Here is a 27126-nt window from a genome sequence, read left to right as displayed (position 1 = left end):
TCTGTAGCTTGCCTACTAGACACCTTACCTTTCGCAGCCATTTTCACCTTGTTTGCTGCGCATGCCTTGCACTTCATGTGATACTTGCAGGGTTTAATAGTCATACCTTCAACCAAGGCAGGCATTTTAGATACTGCCTCAAAATGCAAATGACCAAATTTTCGATGAAAATCATGAATACATTCTGCATGCAAACTTTTGTTAGTACCTGCAATGCAACAAGTGTCATCCTGCACAACATCATCAAAATACAAAACATACAAACGATCAACATATTCAGCATGCAATACATAATCATTTTTCTTTGTGATGATGCACCTTTTGTTTTTAAAGGAAACGTCAATTTTCCGCTCATTCAGCTGTCCAACGCTGAGCAGATTATGTTTGGCATCTGGTACATAAAGTACATCCTGTATCGATAAGTCCAAACTGTGAAGAACAACAGTTCCGTAGCCTTTACTGGGGATTGTGTGGTCATCCGCCTGGTGAATCGCACCTTCCTGCGGTGTAAAAGACACGAACAGTCGCTTATCGTTGCACATGTGATGCGTTGCAGCCGAATCAACAACGAAGAAAGATCTAGACGTCTTCTGGACCTTTGCAACCTTTGGAGTGAAGCGTGAGACCATTGCCTTGTGCTGCGTTGTCCTGGACACCGGACCTTTGCCTTTGCCTCGGCCTTTTCCACGCGATGAGCTTTTGCTGCGCTGCTCTGTCTTGGCCCTGGGATATCTGCATTCCCTCTTCATATGGCCTAGACGTCCACACGGGTAGCATTTCACTGCCTTCAAAGCTTTGGCGCCATCTGGTGGTTCCACTGCACTATGGGATGACGTCTGTGAAGTCTCCCCCTTGCCCATGCAGCTATCACCCTGGCGGTCTGCTTTATTCTGAATCATGGCAGTATCACAGGCTACTGTGAGTTGAGCATTTGGCTGATTGGCATCAAATTCCCCACTTGCCTCAGCCAGCCTTCTGCAGCTAGCCATCATGACTCTGGCATTAGCCTTCTGCGTCATCTCTGCTGCCTTAAATCAAGCTGCTTTATACAAGCTGTGTCTGTGTACAGCTGCTTCAAAACCTCATTCCAAAGGCAAGTTCAAAAGTGCTTTCTCTCTGCTGCCTTAAATCCTGCTGCGTCACTGCTGCAGCTGCTTTATTCCAAAAGCACTTTTAAAAGTTACTTTCGATTTCCCCAGCATAGGAACTTGTTCCTTTGAGCCTTTGCCTGTTCCCGGCAAAACGGCCTTAAAAGTTCAAAGTCCAGCCATAAAGCCATTAATTAGAAGCTGGCAGGCTGCCCGGAGCAGTAGCACATACCTCATCAATCATCTTGACTCGCAGAGCAGATACCGTCCGATCCGTCCCTCTGCCGCTGTTCCGATTCTTTGCTCCTTTGTTCCTTTGCCAGGAGCCCGATTCTACTTCTGGGCGTTTTTCTGGGCCCCATAACCATTTATGTTGAAATTGCAGTGTCCCGTGCACAGCGGAATGATGAGGAATACATGCCACATACTCTATATTGCTTTATTTACACTTCAAAGCTGGTAGATTACAGAAAAACATCTTGCCTCTGCCGGAGCAGAGAAAGCATCCTCTCTCCTCTAAAGCACGGAGAGAACAACACTGAACTGTGAAGAACAGTGAAAAACAGGAAACCAGTATACGTCACATCCAGTCTCCCTTTCCCGTGGGAAAACCCAACAGCAACTCTGACTGTGGAATGTAAACATTGTCTTGTGACAAGCATTTTCGCTGCTCAGTGAAGGAAGCAGAAACCAACAGAAACCAGCTTGTTCCATTTTCCTTGTGACAGCCCCTCAGATATTTGAAGATGGCCATCCTTTCACTTCTTTCAATTTGAACTTAGCCTGATCTTTTATTCCCCTTCCTTCCCTCCCCCTTCCCTTTTTATGAAGATTACCTACTCTGGTGTTAAGTTGTGGGTGAACATATCAGACGACACAGCGATTCTTCAAACAGCTCTTGTTTATTCACAGGCCAGAACAGAACTGGGCTGAAGGGCTCAGCCAACCTGCTTATATAGCGCTCAACTACAAGGCAACAGTAACAACTTTCTGTAACTATCCAATCAGTGAACGTCACTTTCAATTCCTTATTTGCATATGTGGACCTGAGTGAAAACTATCTACAGTGTCCCCCTGCTGGCCCAGGCTGAGAACCTCAGTATATAACATATGGGATCCCACAGATAATTCTCCCCTGGTCTCCTCACTGGCCCAAATAGAACTAATTTAGCCAGCTAGCCCTGGTGATCATCTAATGTTTATTGGATGGATTTCCCTCCTAAATTGATTTTTGAATTCTGAATTTATTGTTATTCACGTTTTATACTGTATTTTATGCTGCTTTTTTGTTGCATCAGTTAAGTGTTTTAAATTTGTTGTTTGCCACCCTGAGCCCGGTTTTCTGAACCAGGAAGGGCGGGGTATAAATAAAAATTTATTATTAATATTATAATTTAAGTCTCCTCTTTTCCAGGTCAACATACCCGACTTTCTCAACAGTTCCGCATTTACATGTATATTTGGGTGCACTTTTCTCTAAAGAACACATTTAGTACACATTTGGTCCCTTTAAAAAAGAATGCTTTCTGTAGGCATTTCTCTCAGTTCTGCCAGTTCTGTAGCACATTGGGCAAGAAAGTAAGAGGGCCTTCTCGGTGGTTACTCCCAGATTGTGGAACTCTCTTCCATGAGACTAGGCTGCCCCCTCTGGACTTTCCTTTTGCTGCCAGCCAAAGATTTCTTTGTTCCAACTGGCCTTTGACCACAAACTGGCGGGGTCTTCTTAGGTGGGTGATGTTTCTTTTGAGTGTGTGCAGGAATTTGAATGGTTTTCAGTGTTTTCAGTGCTTTTTAAAACAAAGTTTACCTATTTAATTGGTTTTAATATTTATACTTTGAAGCGTCATCTGTTTTAATTGATGCTGTAAGCAGAGACATCACCTTGCCAACAAAGGTCCGTATAGTTAAAGCTATGGTTTTCCCTGTAGTGATGTATGGAAGTGAGAGCTGGACCATCAAGAAGGCTGATCGCCGAAGAATTGATGCTTTTGAATTATGGCGCTGGAGGAGACTCTTGAGAATCCCATGGACTGCAAGAAGATCAAACCTCTCCATTCTTAAGGAAATCAGCCCTGAGTGCTCACTGGAAGGACAGATCCTGAAGTTGAGGCTCCAATACTTTGGCCACCTCATGAGAAGAGAAGACTCCCTGGAAAAGACCCTGATGTTGGGAAAGATGGAGGGCACAAGGAGAAGGGGACGACAGAGGACGAGATGGTTGGACAGTGTTCTCGAAGCTACCAGCATGAGTTAGACCAAGCTGCGGGAGGCAGTGGAAGACAGGAGTGCCTGGCGTGCTCTGGTCCATGTGGTCACGAAGAGTCGGACAAAACTAACAACTAAACAACAAGCTGCCTTAGGTTCTGCACCAGGAGAAAAGTTGCATATATATTTAATAAATAAATATGAGGAGGAATTCCACATGCCCCATTGAAAAGTCCTAATTTGATGTCCCTGATGAATAAGCATAACTGAAGGGAAACCCTTGATACGTGAAATTATATATTTTTCAGAGAGGGAGTTTAAGGACAGGCAAGCAGTGCCTGTATAATATCCTTGCCTGGTTTTCAAATTACTGAAAACTAAAGAGATTTCATCACTGTTTGCTGGAGGCTTTTGAAAAATAAATTTTCTCCCCCCCCCCCCATCACCATCAAATCACATGTTTGTGTTGCTTCTACTGAGAAGCTCAGGAGATATAATAATTTCATCTACTTTCCTCAAATTTTCATTTAATTGTGAGCAGAATTCTGGGGAAGGGGCAGGCATGGATCCATTGAGAATCCAGGGAAATTAAATACTACCGAGCAAGGAAAAATGGTACGATATGTTATAAGAAAGTACTAGAAACTATAGTAAGAGTAAGGTAAGATGTATAAGTACATTCAATATTGTAAATGTAACTTACATTGGGAAATGACCCGAAGTCTGTTTTCATATAATTTAATTTACTAGAATTTAGTTTATTGGATTTTTTTACTTTGGTTTATTTTTGTTTAGTTAGAAATTATAAGAAAAGAGCATGTACAAATACCAGTTTTTTTAAAAAAGAGAGAGAGAGAGTCCAGGGGAAGGCTTGATTTGAGAAGTTAGACCTTGCCATCTTGATAATAAAACATCTTCAGAGAAGGCATGTCTACCGAGAAGTAATCCACACTGAGTTAAATAGGACTGAAAGGTAAAGGGACCCCTGACCATTAGGTCCAGTCGTGGCCAACTCTGGGGTTGCGGCGCTCATCTTGCTTTACTGGCTGACGGAGCCAGCATACAGCTTCCAGGTCATGTGGCCAGCATGACTAAGCCACTTCTGGTGAACCAGAGCAGTGCATGGAAACGGCGTTTACCTTCCCACCAGAGCGGTACCTATTTATCTACTTGCACTTTGACGTGCTTTTGAACTGCTAGGTTGGCAGGAGCAGGGACTGAGTAACGGGAGCTCACCCGTTGCGGGGATTCGAACCGGCAACCTTCTGATCGGCAAGTCCTAGGCTCTGTGATTTAACCCACAGCACCACCCGCTTCCTTAAATAGGACTTACTCCCAGGTAAGTGAATATAGGATTGCAGATCCAGCTGTACCTACAAATGATATTATTGTTCACACAAAATGTGAAAAGGGCAAGCAGTGAAATTCAAAAGCTGGTAGTATTTGTGAGTGTGTGTGTGAAGGCACTTCACCCAGTGGGTTGCTAAACCTTGCTGTGGACACGTTTAATGGAGTGGGGCAGGTGCTTCAAGCCCCCCCCCCCCACTTGCTCTGTTAAACAGCTTGCTGGGCTGCACCGCTCTTCCTCATGCTGCAGTTGGTGGGGCCTCCTATTGGCAGCCATGCAAACTACAGAACCTGGAATCAGCCTTTTGAATGTGTTATAAACATGCAACACCAGATGGCGCCAGAGAGCAAATAAAATTATAAGCGATTTCCCATAGGGGATTTAATTTCTGACTTATAAATAACACGCCCCCCCCCCCCAGTGTGTAGATCCACCCCCTGACAACATTTTACATTCTTATGTATAAACCACTTCTTAAGAGCACCACTGACTGGACCATCCTGACATTGTACAAACAGGCAGCTTCTAGCTACTTCCTAAGCACCATTCTTCAAAAACAACATGGGAATGTAACATGTAACAAGAGTCTCTAAATAAATATAATCTAGCTGAAATATAGGATGGTTCTACATTGTCTATTGTCTCAAGAACAGCTTCTTCTCCAGAGCGATCTCGGCCCTGAATGGGAAACCTGGACTTTGAAGTCATCTAATCTTCCTTGCTGTATTATATTATATTGTTTTAATTAGTGTTTTTATAGTTGTTCTGATTTTAAGTGGAGTGCCCTATCTGGGTGGATGGAGCAGCCAAGTAATTTCGTTGTCCCTGAGAGGGGGCAATGACAATAAAGATATTATTATTATTATTATTATTATTATTATTATTATTATTATTAAGTATCAATAGTGATTGGATTGCAGACGGGGTTGTTTACTGAGCACTCATCCTGACTTGCTTATATTGTCTGATGTTATGCCAAGCAACTGTTATTCAACACCCCTCAGTGCATTTCCCCATCACATTCCTTTATTGCATTTTTATTTTATTTTTATTTTTTAAATCCAGTTTTGCGGTGGCTTTGGAAACTGGGTTTGGTGTGCAAGAGCACAAAATCAACATCAATGGCACATTCTGAATCTGCAGCTATGTGACTGAATCCTACCCCAAAAGAGTCTGAAAGCACTCCTAGTTAGTTGAGCTGTGGCTAATGCTTTCTTGAAACAACTGGAAAATATCTATGTATATTAGTTACAGCTCATTTCAAACTGACTGCTTTTGTGACTATATTTAGTTGGCCGTTGGTACCTACATGCTTTATGTAAGATCTGATTGTTTTAAAAGCATAGTTTCATTGTTAGACACATACCCAGAGGACCTTATACAACTCAGAAACTGGAATCTCTGTATAAACATGCAGACAACTTACCACAACCCACACTCTGGAATAGCAGAGAGCACTCCAAAAGGAATTTCACCAGGGTTTTTGAGAACTGAATTAAACAGCAAGCAGTACATTAACATTAACTTTTATCAGAGATCCATCGGTTAACATTGGAGAACCTTTCACTTGAATAGTCTGATGTAAGTCAAAAGTTAATGTTTGACTAGATCGCCACGTATTTGCAAAAAGGCCCCCGTTCTTTCCTCCAAATTAATTTATGCTGAAATATAATACATGTCCTTTTTTTTCTTCCCAAAAGTCATTGGGGAATGCAGGTTGGATAAGGGAAAATGGAGTAGAGAGGTTTAGCAAATCCAGAGATGGCAGTACTCTTTCCTTGACTCTGAAAGGTAGAAACGGTGGCCTCTCCTGTTTCATTCAAGATCTTGCTTGGCTTGCCCTAGTTCTTCAAGTGGTGAATCAAGTGGTGATCAGTTCTGGGGTTCTGGTTTGGTTTCCTTTTGAAGGAGGTCACAGAGCTTTTCAACATTTTGTACTATTTTCTTTAGTAATGAAGAAGAGGTTCAGCTCAGTTTGTATTTGAAAGTTAATTACCAAATTCACCCTTCCCAAAACAAAAAAATGTGAACTGAAATGAAGGCTATTGTGACATTATTTACATGCTCTGGTAACTTCCAGATTGTGTTGTTGTAATGTACTATGCATGAGGCAGCCATTGAAAACAACTCAAAAACTTAAATTGGTCCAAAATGCAACAGCCAGATTATTGGCTTGGGGTTCTGTTTAGATTTCATATAATAATAGTCCGGCTCTATTCTGCCTTGGTCAGACCACACCTGGAGTCCTGTGTCCCAGTTCTGGGCACCACAATTTAAGAAGGATATTGACAAGCTGGATGTGTGCAGAGTGTTGGGATGCTGCCAGGGAGACGGAGCCATCATGCAGCCCCCCCCCAGTCATCTCTGGACGATCACCGGTCTCCCGTGGAACAGCATCAGTCAATTAGCAACACGAGCCTCAGAGACGTTCCAAGACTCGTGCACACCCTTTTCAGCAGTCTCCACAACGGAAGATTCAGACAGGAGAGCATATTTACAGCTTTATTCAACGTAGATCAGAACAAAGGAAAAACATGAGTGCTTGCCACTGTGTCCAGGAAAAAAGCCGGAACAAAAGCTATATACAAAACGGAAGTTCCCAGAGAGAACAGTGCTGGGAGTAAACAGGCATGTGACACACAACAATCATGCCTGCACATTTAAGGTGGAACGGAAATATCCTAACACAGAGGAGGGCAACCAAGTTGATCAAGGGTCTGGAAAGCCAGCGTTGGGAGTAACAGTTGAGGGAGTTGGTGATTAGCCTGGAAAAGAGGAGGCTGAAAGGAGATATGATAGCCATCTTCCATTATCTAAAAGGTTGTCACATGGAAGATGGATTAAGTTTTCTCCTGTTCTGGAGGGTAAGACTCAAACCATGAACTGAATGGAACTAGTGGTGGACATAAATGTAGCCAGGAAGTTGGACAAGATCATCCAGTGGCATGGGATTGCTCAATGTGCCTCACTTTTGATCTGCTAGTTTTACTTGGTCATCCATTTGTAATACCAAACTTGCAGAGGTCTGCAGAACAGAGCCTCGTCCAAGTTAATCAATTCTCCTTTGAACTCAGGGGCCACCTCGTCGTGATTTGAACTTGTCAGTTTCCTGTTGACCTCAGTGTTAAGGTTCGGAAGAGCCTTGTATCTAAAGTTCAGGTTCGTTTGTAGATAAATTTAAGGCTGCATGCAAATGGGCTCTTGAAGTTCCTCACCTTATTTGCTGGCAGAGAAATTGTGATGGGGAGACTCCATAGAATTTCTCCGGGGGGATGAAAATTCTCCACCATTTTCTCAGGGTTGTGCTCCCCATTAGAAGTGGCACCAGCACAGTTATCAGCATTTCCTTTTGTTGGCAGACAGTCCACCATCTGGACTTAGGCTTCGTTCACATCAGACATTCAAAGCACTAGGGTCTACTTTAAGCAGTCATGGCTTCCTCCAAAGAATTCGAGGAGCGAGAGTTCTTAGGAGGCCCTGATTCCCCTCCCAGAACTACAGTTCCCCGAGTGGTTTAATGATCAATCCCTCTTCATGGGGAACTATGGGAATTGTAGCTCTTGGATGTGAATAGGGGCCTACACTGCTCTGGTTCGCCAGAAGCGGCTTAGTCATGCTGGCCACATGACCCGGAAGCTGTACACCGGCTCCCTCGGCCAATAAAGCGAGATGAGCGCCACAACCCCAAAGTCGGCCACGACTGGACCTAACAGTCAGGGGTCCCTTTGCTTTGCTTAGCTACTCTCCATACCCTTAAAAAGCTAAAGCTCCCAGAATTCTGTGGGGGAAAGCCATGGCTTATTAAAGTGCTACCATAGCACTTTAAATGTATGGTATGATTGCAAACTTGGTGGTCTTATGGGCCCCCACCCCTCTTTAGACAGTTATGTGTATTACTTCAAATGGTGTACAGGAACCTATCCCCACCCCATTGAGAAGAGTCCATTTATTACCATTTTTGTTACCTCAAATTCTGGTAAAGACAGCTCTTCTGCATTTGGCAACCCTTCTGCACAGATGGCACCACTCAGAGGGCTGTTAACTTCAAGTCTTGTTAGTGAGCTTCATAGGGTCAGCAGAAGCTACCTTTAACTGAGCCAGACCATTGCTCCATCCAGCTCAGTACTACCTACACTGATAGGCAGTGTTGCTGTTGTTGTTTAGTCGTTTAGTCGTGTCCGACTCTTCGTGACCCCATGGACTAGAGCACGCCAGGCACTCCTGTCTTCCACTGCCTCCCGCAGTTTGGTCAGACTCATGTTTGTAGCTTCGAGAACACTATCCAACCATCTCGTCCTCTGTCGTCCCCTTCTCCTTGTGCCCTCCATCTTTCCCAACATCAGGGTCTTTTCTAGGGAGTCTTCTCTTCTCATGAGGTGGCCAAAGTATTGGAGCCTCAGGATCTGTCCTTCCAGTGAGTACTCAGGGCTGATTTCCTTCAGAATGGATAGGTTTGATCTTCTTGCAGTCCATGGGACTCTCAAGAGTCTCCTCCAGCACCATAATTCAAAAGCATCTATTCTTTGGCGATCAGCCTTCTTTATGGTCCAGCTCTCACTTCCATACATCACTACAGGGAAAACCATAGCTTTAACTATACGGACCTTTGTTGGCAAGGTGATGCCTCTGATTTCTAGGATGGCAGTAGCTCTCCAGAAATCCAGGCAGAGAGTCTCCTACCTGGAGATGCTAGGGATTTGACCTAGGAGCTTCTGCAATTGCTGCTGTTATTTGTTAGCAGCTGGAGCCTGGAGCATGCCAGCAATAAAAACCCTGGTGCCAGTGAAGTTAACTCTTTCTTCAAAGAATCCAAAACAGCACAGGCCTAGTGGTCCCAGCAACTCTTCCTAGGTCTTGTCCTAATGAGGCCCCAGTTGTGAGGACTGAAGGTCCCTGCCTTCCTGCTGCTCTCTAAGACTCCTTCCCCAGCAGCCTAAGGCTCCTTCATCTTATCTCTCTTTGCTCTGCCCTCTTCATTCCTCTTTGTGTTCTAGGAGTCCATGGGGGAGACTCATCTCTGCCTCTTGGCCCCTCCTTCTCACCAGCCTCCCCTTCTGTCACTGATTCTGGACTGCTCTCTGCTACAGCCTCTTCCTGCTCACTAAACCCTGTTACCTCTCCAGCTTCTGACCCCTCCTCCTCTGGTCGGCTCCCTCTTCTCCCTCTGGCCACTCAACACCATCCTATCTCCAGTCTCCTGGTACTGAGCTTTCTTCCCCAGGGGTTTTCTTGGGGTTCCTCAGCTGGTGCCTCCCACCCCTCCTCTGCATCCAGCCACTCCATGACATGACTTTATTCACCTTTTGCTCTCGACTGAAGGCCACATTCTCTTCATAAGGCAAACCTTATGAAGGGCATGCCAATAGTGGGCAGGGCCATAGGCAAAAGTGACTGGAACAATGAATACAGATTTTACCTTTGTACAGTAGGCTAGTTTCTGTACACAGCCGCAGACGGCTTTCCACCCAAACAACAAAGAGCCATTCTCAGAGTTCAAGGTCACCTTTATTTGCACAAAGTTTGTTAGGCAATGTTGGCTATTTATTGAGCTTTCCTTCTGATTTGTGTGTGGCAAGCAATCATTGATTGATTGATTGATTGATTATTCAATTTATATACCACCCTTTAACCAAAGATCCCAGTACAACATTAAAAACATAATTTACATAACATAAAAAACAATAAAACAATTGGGTGGTGTCATAATATCCACCTGCCCACTTTTAAAAGGCCATAGATTGTTTAATTGCTGAAGTCCTGGGTAAAATGGGAATATTTTCACCTGGCACCTAAAGACATGTGAAGATGTCATCCTCGGCACACCACCAGGGAAGGGGACACCCAGAGAAGGGCCTTGCATGACAACCACAGGGCCCGGGTCTGTTTGTATGAGGAGAGGAGGTCCTTAAGGTAATGAGGTCCTCAGACGTGCAAGGCTTTATAGGTCAGCACCAGCACTGTGAATCGGGCCCAGAAACGAACTGTCAGCCAGTGCAGTTGGGCCAGTCATCTTGCACCCATGAGCAACACGGCCATTAAATTTTGCACCAGCTGAAGTTTCCAAACCATCTTCAGAGGCAGCCCCATGTATAACACATTGCAGTAGTCTAACCTAGAGGTTACCAGAGCATAGGCCACATCAGTTAGGTAATCCCTGCACAAATAAGGGCGTAGCTGGGCCACTAGTCAAAGCTGACAGAAGGCACTCCTCACCACTGAAGCCACTTGGGCCCAAAACTACAGCAATGGACCCAGGAACACCCCCAAGTTATGTACCTGCTCCTTTAGAGGGTGTGTAAACCCCCAGGAGCAAACAGTCCCCATCTGGTCAAAGGAACCACCTACTAACAGTGCCTCTGTCTTATCTGGATTGAGCTTCAGTTTACTGGCTCTCATCCAGTCCATTACAAAGGCCAGACCCCAGGTCCAGCACATCTGCCGCCTCACCTGCAGATGTGAAGGAGAAATAGAGCTTTGTGTCATTATCCCGCATATTCTCATCACTTGCCATAAGAAGTCTGGTAGTGGATGAGAAGTGAGTTTGTTACACAAGAAGGCCGAATCAACTTTAACTGCTGCTGATTTGTGATTGTAGACATATGTACTATTCCTATGTTTTGTAATGCCCATTGCACGCACAAATAAAATTGTTCTTACTTTAATTGCACAATCTGAATTTGCTGGAATGTGGCTGAATCCCAACCAAAAATAGTGGCAGGCCGGAAGAGCCTAGAGTTAAAGAGAACGGGAAAGAGATATGCCCCCCAGCAAATATAAAGTTGGAGCTGACTTAAATGGAAACATTCTTGGGATGCAGCTGCTATTCAGGATTCTGGTGCAGGATTAGGAGTTGTGCTGCTTGCAGTAGATGTCCATTTGCTTACACAGTGCTCTTCTTGAAAATTTGTTAATGAAGCGCATATTTCAAAATCTTCTGAGGTCTCTCCCATCCACTTAAATCTCGTGTTGCTGTCTCAGATTTGTCACTGCGTGGAAGAGTGGGTGGCACATAACAAGGGATATTTAAAGCCCATGGATATCTCTGCATAGTAATGGTACAGTCTACTTTCCCTTCCTTCATTGTTTATCATCCCCACAGTCTCTAATCTGGACGCTCAAAGTCCAGCCAAGAGTTAGGTCATCCCAATATCAACAAGCCTTGAATAACGTCCACAGCGTTCAAGAAAACTCGGTAGTTGTGCAACCTCCCCCATTGTGTTAAACTCGCCCCCATTCTTTGTTCCTTAACTCGTTCCGTCTGATTTTCCCCGTGACTGTCTTCGGCAGCTCCTTGACAAACTCCATCTAGCAAAACAAGAACAACAACAAGAAAGGAAGAATGGCAAATCAACCCATAGAGTGACTTCCTATACAACAGCTGCGGCTGTTTAGCATAGTGCAGATGGAGAGTCTGCTCTGAATAATGACAGTCTATGTGGGCTGGCCTTTACAGACAGAAGGATGAAGGGAGTTGTAGTTCAGCAACAACTGGAGGGCCAAAGGTTCCCTGCCCCTGATCTAGGTAAAATGCGCCGCTTTGGATTGCAGGTGGGGGCGGTTATTTCTGAGCAATCTGTCTGCAGAGGCATGGGGTCTGAGATCAGTGCATCTATCAGTCAATGAGTGTTGCAAACAGGCCTGAATTCAGTTAGCCTCCGACATTTATGGACTTGTTCATGAATGGTGAATATGGGTCACTTCTCTGAGTTTTTCAAGGAGGGTGTGGAATTCAGCACCCAGATTAGGCGAATGGGTATCTGTTATTAGTGACAGTGGGTGCCCCAACTAGAGATGTTCTTATTACGATGTATTTAACAACACAGCATTCTTTATCAAGTCATGTACATTTAAGGCACTATTATACCACTTTAACATTAAGGGCTATCCTCCCTAAAGATTATTGGGAGCTGTAGTTTGTTAAGGGTTCTGGGAGATGTTAGGACATCCCTATTTCTCTCACAGAGATAAATTTCCAGACCTCCTGAGAAAAGGGATTGACTGTTAAACCACCCTGGACATTGCAGCTCAGAACCCTTAACAAACTATACTTCCCAATATTTTTTGGGGGAAGCCAAGATTGTTAGTGGCATAAAAGTGTTTGGTGAGGTTATGACCTCAGACATAGACATTTTGCTGTTGGGAAAATAAGTTTGAAAGTATGAAAGGAGGAGCCTTTCAAATCCCAGTAATTAAGAACTGGTTAACAAGATTGGGGAACATAGTAATCATGAGGAAAATTAGAAGTCAAATCAAAGACTAATGATAATTACTAGTTGATTAGATTCCAAAGTAACTGGTGTGCCTTCATTTCTTGAAAGATCAGAGGCATCATTATGGTATAGAAAATATGACTAGTGACCTTTCATATCTCTATTTTTTTTTGGGGGGGGGGGGAGATGTTATTCCTGAGCTTACAACACCGCTCTCTCCAGCACCACTGTCTCTAAACATCTCTATATTCCCTGGTAATACTTGCCTTCCTTGGATATTTGTATGGAGCAGTAACTTTCTTGACATGCTCCTGCAACTGGAGTGTTAATTTTTCCTTGTCTTGGAGTGTGTAGGCTGGGGACAGGACCACAAATGCCTTCACTACCTAAAAGGCAGAGTTGGCATATAAGCAAAGACAAACTCTCTCTCTCTCTCTCTCTCTCTCTCTCTCTCTCTCTCTCTCTCTCTCACACACACACACACACACACACACACGGGGCTGTGCCCCTGCTCACTCTAGTCACCAACACCCCTGCCACGCACCCTGCACAAACCCCTCTAAAGCCTCCCCTCCTCACATATTCTGGATGTCCTTCATGTGAGTATCCCACAGATGGCATTGGGATAACAGGATGTGGGATTAGGTGGACTATTGGCCTGTTCCAGAAAGGGCTCTTGCACATAATAATAATAATAATAATAATAATAATAATAATAATAATAATAATAATTTTAAAAGGTAAAGGACCCCTGACAGTTAAGTCCAGTTGCGAACTACTCTGGGGTTGCGGGGCTCATCTCGCTTTACTGCCTGAGGGAGACGACGTTTGTCAGCAGACAGTTTTTCCGGGTCATGTGGCCAGCATGGTTAAACTGCTTCTCGTGAAACCAGAGCAGCACACAGAAACTCTGTTTACCTTCGGGCTGGAGCAGTACATATTTATCTATTTTCACTTTGTTGTGCTTTCGAACTGCTAGGTTGGCAGAAGCTGAGACCAAGCAACGGGAGCTCACCCCGTCATGGGGATTTGAACCGCTAACCTTCCAATCGGCAAGCTCTGGGCTCAGTGGTTTAGACCACAGTGTCACCCATGTCCCTAATAATAATAATACAGTAACAACAACAACAACAACAACAACAACAACAACAACAACAACAACAACAACATTATGTCACCCATCTGACTGGGTTGCCCCAGCCACTCTGGGCAGCTTTCAACAAAATATAAAAAAACACAATAAAACATCAACCACTAAAAGCTTCCCTGTCCAGGGCTGCCTTCAGATGTCTTCTAAAAGTCATATAGTTACTTATTTCCAGCATCAGGTGGGAGGGCATTCCACAGGGTGGGTGCCACTACCGAGAAGACCCTGTGCCTGGTTCCCTGTAGCTTCACTACCTGCAGTGAGGGAAGCACCAGAAGGCCCTTGGAGCTGGACCTCAGTGTCCGGGCTGGACGATGGGGGTGGAGATGCTCCTTCAGGTCTACAGGGTCAAGGCAGACTGGGGCTTTAAAGATCAGCACCAGTGCTTTGAATTGTGCTTGGAAACATACTTGTTTTATAAACAAAACATTTATTGATCAGCCCTGTGAGGTACGTTAGACTGAGCAGCAGTGACAGGCCCAAGGGCACCCGGTGAGCTTCATGGCTGTGTGGCAGGTCTGAACCCTGGTACCCCAGGATTTAGTCTGAGCACTACACAACTCTAACCACTGCAGCATACTAGCTTTCTTAGCCCCAGGCAGCAGGACCAATAGCCTGGGATTAAGGGAGTTGCAGTCCAGTGAAACCTGGAGAGCCACAGGTTACCCAGCCCTGCTGGAAAGATGCTGTTTTTGCAATTGTTACCTCTCCTCTGAGCGGGTCTGGGCTGCTGACAGCTGCGGCTTCTGCTACCGCTGGATGTTCCAGAAGGGCGCTTTCTATTTCAAATGGTCCAATGCGATACCTAAGAAATTGACACAATAATAATAATAACAACAACAACAAAGCAACAATGAAATTGTAGGAGGAAAGATGCCCCGCACGGAAATGTCTCTTAACCTGAATAATGTCTATTTTGCAGATGAGAAGGATGAGTAGATTATTTGCGTTTGTTGGAACTTGGGGTGAAAACACATGCATCTTACGTATAAAGAAGCCTACTGCTAACAGTTGAATACTAGCAATATGTTGCAGAAAACAATAAATCACAGACAGGGAACCTTGGGAGCTGAATCACAACTGCTACTACTCTAGATAATCATAACATCTCCTTTAACTCTCCTCTGAGGGGCTCAAAGTATCATTCACCCCTCCACATGTTAGCTTCACAACAACCCTGTGAAGTAGATCAGCCTGCAAGCCTGTGATTGGTTGAAGGTCTCCCGGATCTTCATCCAACATCCAGCTGTTACAGAGCACTGGCTGATTAGAATCATGTTCGTGCCAATGCAAGATGGTTTGGGGATCCTGAAGCACCCGGCTTCAAAGAGCTACAGAATTAGGAAAGGAAGAGAACAAACCAACCCTGAAGAATTGATGACATCGTCAGATCTACCGATAAACCAAAAGTATCCATCTTTATCCATCAGTCCTCTGTCCCCAGTAAGGTAAAAATCCCCTCGTTCTGTTGCAGCTGTTTTCTCTGGGTTATCCTAATGAAAACAGTTCAGAAAGGGAGAATTAACCACAAGGACATTTTGCCCTAGGACTGCAGAGTTATAGGAGCATCAGAAGCTGCCTCACCCGGAGTCAGAACATTGGTCCATTTGGTTCAGTATTGTCTCTACACTGACTGAGAACTCTGGTTTGTTAAGGGTGCTGACAGACGGTTAGGAGGTCCCTATTCCTTATTCCCCTCACAGAACTACAGTTCCCAGAGTTCAATGAGAAGATGAATGGTGGTTAAGCCAAACACAATACCTTTTTATGTGTTTCATCAATATGTTTGTTTTCATGCACATTTAATATACAGTATATGCATTTATGTAATATTGGTTGGTTGGCAAACTGCATAGCATATCTCCAGCCAGTCTTGTGGCCAACTAACATTTGGGGCTATTTTTCCAGCTGGAACTCACTGGAACTCAGTTCTGGCACCTCTCAGGTGGGCATCATTGCCATTCTAAGAGAACAAGGTTCATGGTGAGTTCCGGTACCTCTTTATCTAGAAAAATAGCATTACTAATATCCTATATCATTTTAATGTGCTTGTAGGAGGGGCTTGGAGGGAGAGGGGTCATTGTTTTGCTTTGTTCTTGTTTTTATTATGTATTTTGTGGTTTCGTCTTGCATTTTTATGCTGTAAGCCACTCTGAGATCTACAGAGGACGAGTGGTATGCAAATTTAAAAATAACTAAATAATGCAAACGAAATTCAGAGGGGTGCAAATTTTGAAGGACAGATCTGTTCACACAGAGAGAAAGACATATATATATATTGGAAAGGGCATATTGACAAATTCAGCTTCAAATGAAAACTGAATCTAATTTCTCTCCTACTGCTAATTGCTGTTGAGGATCTTTTGGTGCCAATAGGCCTTTGCATTTGTTAAAATTTCCTCAAGATGAGCCGGTCACTTTAATATTTCTTTTGTATTGCCTTTATTCTGTATTAGACGGACATATACAAAGCATGCCATCCACTGTTTTGATATTTTATTTGGATGGATGGTATATGAATATTATTTTATATGTAAATAAAGACACAAATCTGCAACTCCTTCCCAATTTTGCTTGAGAACTCCCCCCCCCCCCATTCTGGGGCGGTAGTGATGAAAATGCAGAATAAACCTGAGTTGAACCAAGGGGAACAAAGCTCTGTGGATTCACCCAGCCTTTCTAATTATGGTGTCCCTTCATATGCCACACAAAAATCAATGAAGTTCTCCAGAAGGCTTCTTACTACATAGCGAGAGAAGAAACCAAGGGGCCTTTGGGGCTTCACTCTGATGCCTATTTCTCCTTCTTTCCCAGGTGGCAGAACATTTGCTTCTTCATCTAAGATCTAGAAAAAGAGAAAAGTAAAGGTAAAGGACCCCCGGACGGGTAAGCTCAATCAAAGGCAACTATGGGGTTGCGGCACTCATCTCACTTTCAAGCCGAAGGATCTGGTGTTTGTCCACTGACAGCTTTCCGGGTCATGTGGCCAGCAGGACTAAACCGCTTCTGGTGCAATGGAACACCGTGATGGAAGCCAGGGTGCATGGAAATGCCATTTACCTTCCCGCCGCAGTGGTACCTATTTATCTACTTGCACGGGCATGCTTTTGAACTGTTAGGTTGGCAGAAGCTGGGACAGAGCAACGGGAGCTCACTCTGTCGCGTGGATTCGAACTGCCGACCTTCTGATCAGCAAGCCCAAGAGGCTCAGTGGTTTAGACCACAGCATCAAGTACCCTCCATTTTGGTGTGTCACAACAGCTGTACGCTGTGGTTTCGGCTGGTACCCATTGGGATTAGTGTGGCAAAAAGCAAGGAGGCCAGCAGTAGGTAGAACCAAATGACTGGCAAAGTGAACTAATTCTAGTTTTGTCTCCATATTCTTCCCTGTTGAGTTTTACAAGGACAACACTGAGACTAAGGAGGAAGGGGGAAGCTGGCAGCTGGGGCCACTCTGAGACTGGTTGTAAGTAGGCAGATAGGCAGCTGTGGGGGGAGGGTGTTGGCTGAAGGTGGACCGACATTGGTAGTGCAGTGCCCCATTTCCCCTAATGGACCAGCCTTCGCTGGCTGTCATTTAAAAATGGATAGGAGCTAGAAAAATAGGAACCACTCACCTCGACTTGATATGGTGCACATGCCTTTCCCATTGAACCAGGTTTAATTTTCATCCCTTTTTTAACCGCACAAATCGCACCCTGTTTAAAAGAAGATTGTTATATTGTTTCGAAAGGGACTATATGGCATTTCCCCAACAGCCTTTGATATCTTTGCATCTTGATCTTCTGCACGTTTACACTGAAGTGATTCGCAAGGATTTCAAATGGCACATTCCCAAGTTTCTGTAGCTTTACAACGTTTGACTAGGGCCAGGTCTACACTAAACTATTAGATATATTGTTATAAAACGTCACAGGGCATACTGCTAAAATAAAAACGTTCCTTACCTTGTTTCCTTCATAAAAAGCAGTTTCCCTATTGCCCGGTTCCTGGTTGCTCTGCAGCGCCCTATGGTGTCTCATTTTAATAACGCATTATTAACATCACAAGCAAAACGTAGTATGTCCAAATATGTTATGATAACTGTTCCTTAACCCTTCCTTAACGTTACAAATCATGAGTGTAGATCTGCCCTAGGTTTCAATAAATAGCAGGTGATGTCACTGCCTTTGTTTGAGCTACCCTGTTTTCCCCAAAATAAAACAGTGTCTTATATTAATTTTTGCTCCCAAAGATGCGCTGGGTCTTATTTTCAGGGGATGTCTTATTTTTCCATGAAGAAGAATATGGTACACATTTATTGTCTAATTCTGAGTCAGCCAGACTCCGTCAGGGCAGAGCGAGCAGCAGGCGACAGCTTGTCCTGGCGGCGGCAAGGGCTCTCTGATTCAGAGACCTTGCACTGCCTGAACAGCTCCGGGGCCATTGCGGCCAATCAGTGAGCTGCATGGCGGCGCCCGCTGCTACGGTCCAGAGGAGTCGGACGCCTTACGGTAGCTTGGGGGGCCTTATATTCCGGGGAGGCCTTATGTTCAGGGGAGGTCTTATTATCGGGGAGGTCTTATTTTTTTTGGGGGGGGGGATGCCTTATATTACAGCGAGAGGCAAAACTGGAAGTAGGTCTTATTTTCGGGGGATGTCTTACTTTCGGGGAAACATAGTAGGTGCAGAAGTTGGGCCTGAACCCAAAAGACCTCACTACTCTTTTTAACCCATTTCTCGGGAAGCAAACTGATGATGCTTAAAGACAATCAGCTTGGCCCGGAACATGAGCTGAAGGTGCAGGAGTGGGGGAAGCTGACAGATACTCATAATGCCCACAATCCTCCTTTTAGGCAAGGAAGAAGCATTTTATGTGAGTTCAATGACAACTGTTTATTTACCTAATGAAAACACTAAATGGGAGTGCAAAGCAGGGGGTCAGTGAAGGTCATGACCTGGGGAGTGTGGCTGGGGAGGGATGTGGCATGAGGAGAATCCTGAGGGCCAGATAGCGAGGCTTGGCGTCCACCTTGGCCCATGTGTTTGAGGTCCCCTATCTCCATCTTAAAAGATCATTGAAAGCATAAGAATACACAGGAGCACCTACTGTTTCCGTCTGTCCATAGAGATCATAGATGTGCAGTCCTGTCATGCTCTTCCACTGCTCCATCACTTCAGGATTCAGAGGTTCCCCTCCACTTAAGCAGTACTGCAGACTCATGAACTTATAACTGAACAAAATAAGAGACCCCCAAGGACATTTTATGCAGCATCTTAGAAACGCACAGTTCAAGGAGGGGGTCATCAACAAGGCCTGGCAGGTTGTTGGGAGTTACACTCCATGAGGAAAGAACATGAACTCTATTCAGTCATTTGGTGGCTGTGGGTACAGAATAGGTGAAGGGGGTATCTCTAGAGCACACCTGGCTCACCCCACCCCCATATATCCCAACATATGTGTTGTCCAGGAGTGTGGCTGGTGCAAGCATTGGCATCTAGCGGGCAGGCCTAGATAGGCACATTCTAGAGAGCCCCTTCTGAGTACCCAGAACATATTGTACAGAAGTTATTGGGCACCCTAGGAAAAGCACATTTCCCATGCTTCCCGATGTCCCAACACACCTTCAGGCCACTGGATAAAAGGATCACTACATCAGTATCTAAATATAGTTGTGTGTTTCCATCCTGAGCCAGGAGTATGTTTACAGATGTACTCTTCATTTGGAATCCTGTTTTGCTCCTGATGACATCATTAGGAACACAACTGAGACCTTATCCAATCCGTGTAAGCCTTCCAAACCACATCAATCAACCTTTGCACTTCCCGTTTGTCATTCACCTGACTTAGCAAAGGCAGTTATGACCATGGTAGTGCCAGGCCGTGAGATTTTCCTCCCTCTTCCTCCCTCCCTCTGGCACCCTGAATGCTGTTATGGCAGGGGCACAAGTGTCTGGGAGGTCAAAACTGAAGCTATTGGGTGCCTTGGGAAAAACACATTTCCCAGGCTCCCTAGTGCCCACCAAAGGGAAAGAGCAAGAACCACACCCCTCCCTGCTGCTACCACTCCAGATACCAGAAGTAGAAGTAGAAGTTCTTCTCTTCCTCTCAAATTGCAATTGCAATTCTTGGAATGTAACGTTTGTCTGACATTGGAAACAAGCAGTGCAAGATGCTAGGGTTTGTATTTCAAACTAGAGCTTCAATAACATCACTGACATCAGAGTCTGGACCCATGCAGCAAATCCATTCTAAAACCATTGTATTTTGAAAGGAGTTCTTCAAGGTACCTGGTGAGATCGCTCTGTGCCAACATGCGGAACAAGGTTGGAGGACCCAGGATGGTGGTGATGGGAAACCGGGACAGAGTCTAACACATAAAAAAGGCAAAGGTTGTGCAAGAACAACACAATCTGATCTAACCCAGTGTCTTGATCAACTGAGTTTTATATTAACTGTCTTGGTTTCTCTCACAAATTGGCTGATGCATAGTAATGCTAAACTAGGGGGGTGGGGAACTTTTTTCAGGCTGAGGGTCATACTCTCTTCTTGGCCACCTTTTGAGGGCCACATGCCCATGGTGAGTGGAGCCTGAGGGGAAAGTGGGCGGAGCAACCAATGTTAATTTTACCCTTGAACAGAGGGCTTAGTTCTGCACACTCTCTAGTCTCTAAATGAAAAGCATTATCAGAGTTCAAGGGCCATAGCTGTCAACTTACAGATTTGAAAATAAGGGACCAGCAGCCTCGAAAATAAGGGATCAGCAGCCAAAATAAGGGATTTTCCAGGCACAGTTATGTTCAACTTCTGAGCCCCTCCGAGCCAAAGGCAGAAAGCCCAGCCAGCAGCCAAACAAAGCCTCAAGCGGTGGTTCCCACAGCACAGCAACCCGGCAAAGGGGATGCAGCAAGGAAAACCACCGTCACCTCTCCTCTGGGAAGTGCTGAGCAAAGGCGAGTCCCCAGGCAACACGGCTGATTTGATCAGCGCAAGGCATGCAAGCTCCACCCCCCAGTCATTCTTAGACTCCTTATTGGGTGAGCAATGCAGACAAGCAACACAGTTGGAGCATCCGTCCTCCGTGGCCGGCAGGGAGGGAGGGAGAGGAGCTGCTTCCTTTGAAACCCGGGAAATTTAAGGGACATCATCAATAAGGGACAGCAGTGGGACACGGCGCTGGGATAAGGGACTTTCCCACCAAATAAGGGACAGTTGACAGCTATGTCAAGGGCACAGTCTATCCGGACCAAAACACCCAAGGAGAGTACAATGCAAGGCTAGTAAGGGTTGTAGTTTGGGGAGAACCCCAAAGGCCAGACTGAGAGGGCTGCATGTGGCAGAAAATAAGCTTGCTCCATCTTCCATGTGACAGTCCTTCAGATATTTGAAGAAGGCTCTCATGTTTTGGCTCTTGTATTGTTTCAGAAAGTGTGAATTAGGTAGGTTTATCTTGAAATGCAAACTGAATTTATCCCTAATCCCCCAGGACAAACATTCTCCTCCATCCCTAAGTAAAACAAGAACAATTGTGGCCTGATTAACCTTAAGTGGGCATGAATCCCAACCAATTCCACAGGCTCAGAGACAATAGCAATTAGTCAAAAATAATGTTAAAAAACAATCAGTCTCATTACTTCCCCTCCTCTCCTAATGTAATCCCAGCCACTGACTAGCTGCCATTATAGAGAAAAATCAGGTAGAATCAGGTAGAGACCGGAGCAAGAATCTTACATTCAGGATAATTGTTGATTCTATTTGCTGTAGGCTGTGTATGAAGACGCAGGAACCCAAAGCCCATGGTTCAAAAACAGACCCCAGAGACGCCACCACCCATCCTGTATCTGCAGTGGACCACATAATGTCAGCAGGGGTCAAATCCAGCCAGTATCTGATATAACAGAGGAAAGAAAATGGCAACAGGCAATTCAAGCATGCAACAAGGGCCTTGAAGATTATGCTCAGCGGTTGGCATTTTACTGTTTGGTATTATTATTATTATTTTAAATTTATTTATTAAATACATTTGTACCCTTCAGAGTTTGCAAGCCTGATCTACTAGGGTCTCTGCCCCCATTTTGGAAACCCTAAGGAGCCGCCTCCCCTTAGATTAATGCTGATCAGGTACCGCCCAGTAATTGTGCCTGGTGTTTTGATGCATTCACATTTAGGTGTGCAGTCTGAGACATGAATTGCATGAATGCGTCTCTGCCTTCAGTGCTCCACAAGGCTGTTCTGCATTCCCAAATGCCTATCTTACTTTGCTGCGCTTTAACTTACCAAGTTGGCTTGCTTCACCATAAGCTGGACTTCACCTTGCCTTGCTTGACCCTTCTCTGTCTTTCTGAAAACTGGACTTTGCCCTGCCTTGCCTTGCCTGACTCTGTGATGCTGAACTTGTGCCAAGAGAAATTGAGGGAAGATTGGCTGAGGGTGAGTGGGAGAGAAGTTCTTCATGAGTTTCTCAGGGGTGGGTCTCAGTATTAATGTTGGCAGCAGCAACAACTGTGTTGGCAGCCTGGCTGCCATTTTGTATCCCTCATAATGCATTTCTGGGGAGTTGTAGAGTGGGGGCTGATGGGAAATGGAAATTGCCTCACAAAATGGTGGAGAATATATGGAGAAAATGTTGCAAAGTAACCTGCTTTGGTGAGGAGATACAGAAAACCTCAAGACCTTTTCTCAGTACATGTTTGCTTCGGCTCTATTTGATACCTTTTGTGGGCGATGGGCCGAAAGCCAAGACTCCCTTGGGAATGCTCAGCCATCTTTGGAGCCCCCGTCGTTCCACTGGTGAAGTAAATAACCATTGGATCATGGATCTTTGTTCTCACGCAAGCATGGCTGTCAGGAGCCTCTCTGTGTAGCACAGAAAGCCACAATAGTTAAAGTAATTCCAATCACAAATGCAAGAGGCCACTTTCTACCCACAACCACATACCCAAATTTAGCCTCTATCTATGCAAGAAGCCTTTACATTGCTCAGGGACACATTCCAGCCAGGCACAAGCACCCAAGGAGGCTGCAAAGCAGGGCCTGGGAGGGGGTGGTCTGAGGAGAGAAAGCCATGCTGTTGTTTTCAGGGGGTACTCAAGGGTATTGGGATGCGGGTGGCACTGTGGGTTAAACCACAGAGCCTAGGGCCTGCGGATCAGAAGATTGGTGGTTCAAATCCCCATGAGCTCCCGTTGCTCGGTCCCAGCTTCTGCCAACTTAGCAGTCTGAAAGCACGACAAAATGCAAGTAGATAAATTGGTACCACTCCGGCGGGAAGGTAAACAGCGTTTCCATGCGCTGCTCTGGTTCTCCAGAAGTGGCTTAGTCAGGCTGGCCACATGACCCGGAAGCTGTACGCCGGCTCCCTTGGCCAATAAAGCGAGATGAACACCACAACCCCAGAGTTGGCCACGACTGGACCTAATGGTCAGGGGTCCCTTTACCTTTACTCGAGGGTATGCAGCACTGGCACCTCTTTTTGTTGTTAAAAAGTGTGGCACTTACTGTAACAACTTCATGGTGAATACCAGCACCTTTTTTTTTCTAGGGGAAAAAAGCACTGAGAGAATGTATGCCTGGAAAATGGCCATGGCCTGAGGAAAGTCTCAAGGGCTAACCAGAGAGGCTTGGAGGGCTGCATTTGGTCCCCTGGCCCCGAAGGTTCTCCACCCCTGTGTTGCTGGGTGAAGCACAATGAGGGATACTCACTTGCAGAGTTCTTTGAAATTCAGCCACCCATCCCTCGGCCCTTCAGATACCACCAGCTTGGTTTGCAGGAAGTTGCAGCTGCCTGCTATGGAATCCACTGCAGGGGCCACAGCGTCCGTGGTGATGATGCACTTGGCCTTCGATGCCTGAAGTCTGTGCTGAATGTCTTTTGCTGTTAACTGGGATATTCCAGGCATAAGGATGATACCTACAAGAAGAGCAATGTTCTTTTTAAGGACAGGTGGATCTGTGATGTAGGAGTTTTGGAGACTCAAATGGTTCTGGGCCAAATGGAGAGGCCTGGTGGCCGGGGTGTAGGAAAGGGGGACAGGGGGAGGGCCACCCCATGTGCCATCATGGAGGGGGTGACAAATTATCAAGGAACAATTACTGCCCCACTTGGGCGGTTCATAAAAAAAAAATTTAATTAAAAAAATGCCTGCTCCAAAGATCTTAGGAAGTTGAAGTAATTTTAATCTTAATATTTTTGCTTTTGTATGTTTTAAAGTAGGACTGTTAATTTTTCTTGATTTCACTGCTGTGGTTTTTTGTTTTGCAGGTTTTTAAAAATAAATTTTATTAAATAAATAAACAATAAATATAAATAAAATAACACAAGCCAAAACACAATCCATCCTGTAGATTTAAATATCTATCCATAGTCGCCTACTTGTTACCAGAGGCTCAGAATCCACATTCCTTTGTAAGAAAATATGAAATGAAATAAAACCATTTTTGCAGGCAAAAAAATTATATATATAATGTGTGTGTCTGGGGGGGGGGGGTGACAAGAAATGTTCTGCACCGGGTACCACCTGACCTTCCTATGCCTCTGCCTGGTGGGTCTAATCTGGCCCATGGCATGGAGTCTCCTGACCACCATTTTATGACAGGTGTGGGGGAACCATTGGCCACCAGATGTTACTAAACTGCAACTCCAGTCATGCCTCACCATTGACCCTTCTTGCTAGGGCGGATGGGAGTTGTAGTTTAGTCACATCTGGAGGGCCAGAAATTGCCCACACTTGCTTTATTGTTCCAACTTGTGGGTCACCACCAAGAGCCGCCCCCCACAACATGATGCCTTGCTGATGTCTTGCACTACAACTCCCATCATGCTTGACCATTGGAAGTTTTGGCTGGGGATGATGGAAGCTGTAGTTCAAGACAGTTGCAAGAAAGGCCGTATTTCAAGGTTGGGGAACTTGTGGCCTCCTGGTTCTGTGGCGGCAAGACTCCAGGTCCCATCTTGTTCCCTGAACATTGGCCATGCTGGCTGAAGCTGATGGGATTTGGAGTCTAACAACACCGGAAGAGTCACAGGTTCACCATCCTTTCTGTATTACGTTCGGCTATTTTTATTGACCTGTCCTTATGCAAGCCACGGTCACCAACCACCATTCCGGGATTCGGGGCAGGATAACCAAAACTCTGTCTCCTTTGCATAGCCCACATTGGTTGGAGAGTATATTGGCCACTTTCCTGGACAGGACTCCCAACTCCTCAAAGCTCCACCTTACTTCACCCCCTCTTCCATTTATCCACCATAGTGCTGGGTTAGAAGGTCTTTTTCCTTCCTGCAAAATAAATGCAGATATGTTAAAAGAAAAGGAAAAGTTTGTTTTGTTTATAGACCTGATTTAGCAGGGGCGGGGGTCCTTTTTTCAGCCTGAGGGCTGGCCATGTTTATTTGAAATGTGTGTTTCTGGGCCCTGTGATCTATCGTGTTTTTAGGTACCATGCTCTTGTGTGTTTAAGAGGGCCGTGTCCTCATGCGCAAGCAAAGCCCCCCAAAATGGGATGTCCTGATTCAAGCGGGACAGTTGAGGGGTATGTGATGACCACGTCAATTCCAGATCAGGCTTAGAGGGTGTGTGGATGAAACTTATTACTAGGCTCTTCCAGGCAGCCTGTTATAATAATATAACAATAATAATTTATTATTTATACTCCGCCCATCTGACTGGGTCTCCCCAGCCACTCTGGGCGGCTTCCAACCAAATATCAAAAACAATACAGCGTCAGACATTAAAAACTTCCATTCAGGTGTCTTTTAAAAGTAAAATAGTAGTTTATTGCCTTGACATCTGCTGGGAGGGCGTTCCACAGGGCAGGCGCCACTACCAAGAGGGCCCTCTGCCTAGTTCCCTGTAACCTTCTTGCAGTGAGGGAACCACCAGAAGGCCCTTGGAGCTGGACCTCAGTGTCCAGGCTGCATGATGGAGGTGGAGATGCTCCTTCGGGTATACAGGACCAAGGCTGTTTAGGGCTTTAACGGTCAGCACCAACACTTTGAATTGTGCTCAGAAACGTACTGGGAGCCAATGAAGATCTTTAAGGACTGGTGTTATATGGTCTCGGTGGCCACTCCCAGTCAGCAGTCTAGCTGCTGCCTTCATCCTTATTTGCTTACATAAAGCTTATGTGGAGGTTAGATTGTATCTGGTCTTTACTCAACGTCTACTGCAATCTGGTGGGGGTGGGTTTGTACACCAAAGAGCATTATACCTGATTTGTCTGTGGGGTGTTTATACATCTGCCCATTAATCATTTGCTCACTCCTCACTTTTTAATGCATTCCTCCGTAATTTTCTTAACCGTAAAAGGTTCAATTCTTTTTTAAAGTGGATTTGTTGTGCTGGGATGATAAAGCGTTTTAATCCACTTTAATTGTGCAAACCTAAATTTTGTTGTATGTGCTTGAAACGCTACCACAGATCTCTCATGGTTTGGAGGTGCTTGTATTTTAGAAGTAAGTTGGCATCAAAGCATCATATTTGTGTGTATATATATTTCTAGAAATACACACACACACACACACACGTTAGCTGCTTTTCAAAAAAGGACACAGTCAGATATTAATTTAGAAGGAGCCACTTCATCTGTAGAAGGAAAGTAAATTCTACCTTCTCGATCTGTGACCATTTATCCAAAACGTCACTTGCAAAGTTAAAATACTCAGGTAGCTGCTGCTCTCCTTGGCTTTGAGCTTCGTACTGAGCGAAAATGGGAGAGCCGAGGAACCTGTTGTGCCTGTGGAACCATCGGTGATGCAGTCGAAGTATCCAGAACGATCTGAGAATCTGTGATTTCAGTAAAGTTTTCATGGCGGAAGAATTAAACCTTGCAATGACGTTGGCGCTAAAAAAATTAAAATACTCCTTTGGGTCACCAATCTACAAGAAAAAAAAGCACGGCACAGAAGAATAAATGCAATTCCAAATAATGGCAGGCATCGTCATCTTTACAACAGCCTTTTAAGGCAGATTAGCACAATTGCTCTCCTGTTGCAGACCATGCGTTGATGGAAGGAAAGATACAGTACTTGCCTAAGGCAGGGGTGTGCGTCAGGGAGATCTGGATTTACTGCACTGCTCCAGATGACCAGTTTATCAAGCAGCCATCCTGATTTGTTTGGACAAAGCGTACGGAGAGATGATACTATG

The 27126-nt window shown here is 45.0% G+C and overlaps 2 protein-coding genes and 1 long non-coding RNA gene across 4 annotated transcripts in view; 1 reads left to right on the top strand and 2 right to left on the bottom strand.

Annotated features, from left to right (window-relative positions):
* LOC310831179 (acyl-coenzyme A synthetase ACSM3, mitochondrial-like) overlaps window positions 1-6218 on the bottom strand; it is a 24277-nt gene extending 18059 nt beyond the window's left edge. Inside the window, exon 1 of one of the 2 annotated variants that reach the window (XM_083711573.1) lies at window positions 6068-6218. The gene's annotated coding sequence lies outside the window, so the exon portion shown is untranslated. The remainder of the gene's footprint in view (window positions 1-6067) is intronic. The other variant, XM_083711574.1, reaches the window with a different exon arrangement.
* LOC310831400 lies at window positions 4591-17215 on the top strand. Its single transcript, XR_014557853.1, has 3 exons — window positions 4591-4632; window positions 15907-15981; window positions 16813-17215. It is a non-coding gene; the product is annotated as an uncharacterized lncRNA (long non-coding RNA).
* Window positions 11140-27126, bottom strand: LOC310831349 (acyl-coenzyme A synthetase ACSM4, mitochondrial-like). The gene is made up of 13 exons (XM_083711924.1): window positions 26587-27126; window positions 25047-25257; window positions 23681-23888; window positions 22691-22834; window positions 21710-21866; window positions 20269-20348; window positions 19088-19211; window positions 17616-17696; window positions 16742-16843; window positions 15364-15491; window positions 14704-14803; window positions 13118-13237; window positions 11140-11946 (listed from the first exon to the last, which is right to left on the bottom strand). The coding sequence occupies exons 1-13, from the start codon at window positions 26785-26787 to the stop codon at window positions 11860-11862; spliced, it is 1743 nt and encodes a 580-aa protein (XP_083568050.1). The 5' UTR covers window positions 26788-27126; the 3' UTR covers window positions 11140-11859.

The sequence above is a fragment of the Podarcis gaigeae genome, assembly GCF_964106915.1.
Source record: "Podarcis gaigeae genome assembly, chromosome: 14".
Classification (NCBI taxonomy): domain Eukaryota; kingdom Metazoa; phylum Chordata; class Lepidosauria; order Squamata; family Lacertidae; genus Podarcis; species Podarcis gaigeae.
The sequence above is the reverse complement of the archived record's forward strand: the minus strand, read 5'-3'. Positions and strand labels throughout refer to the sequence as shown.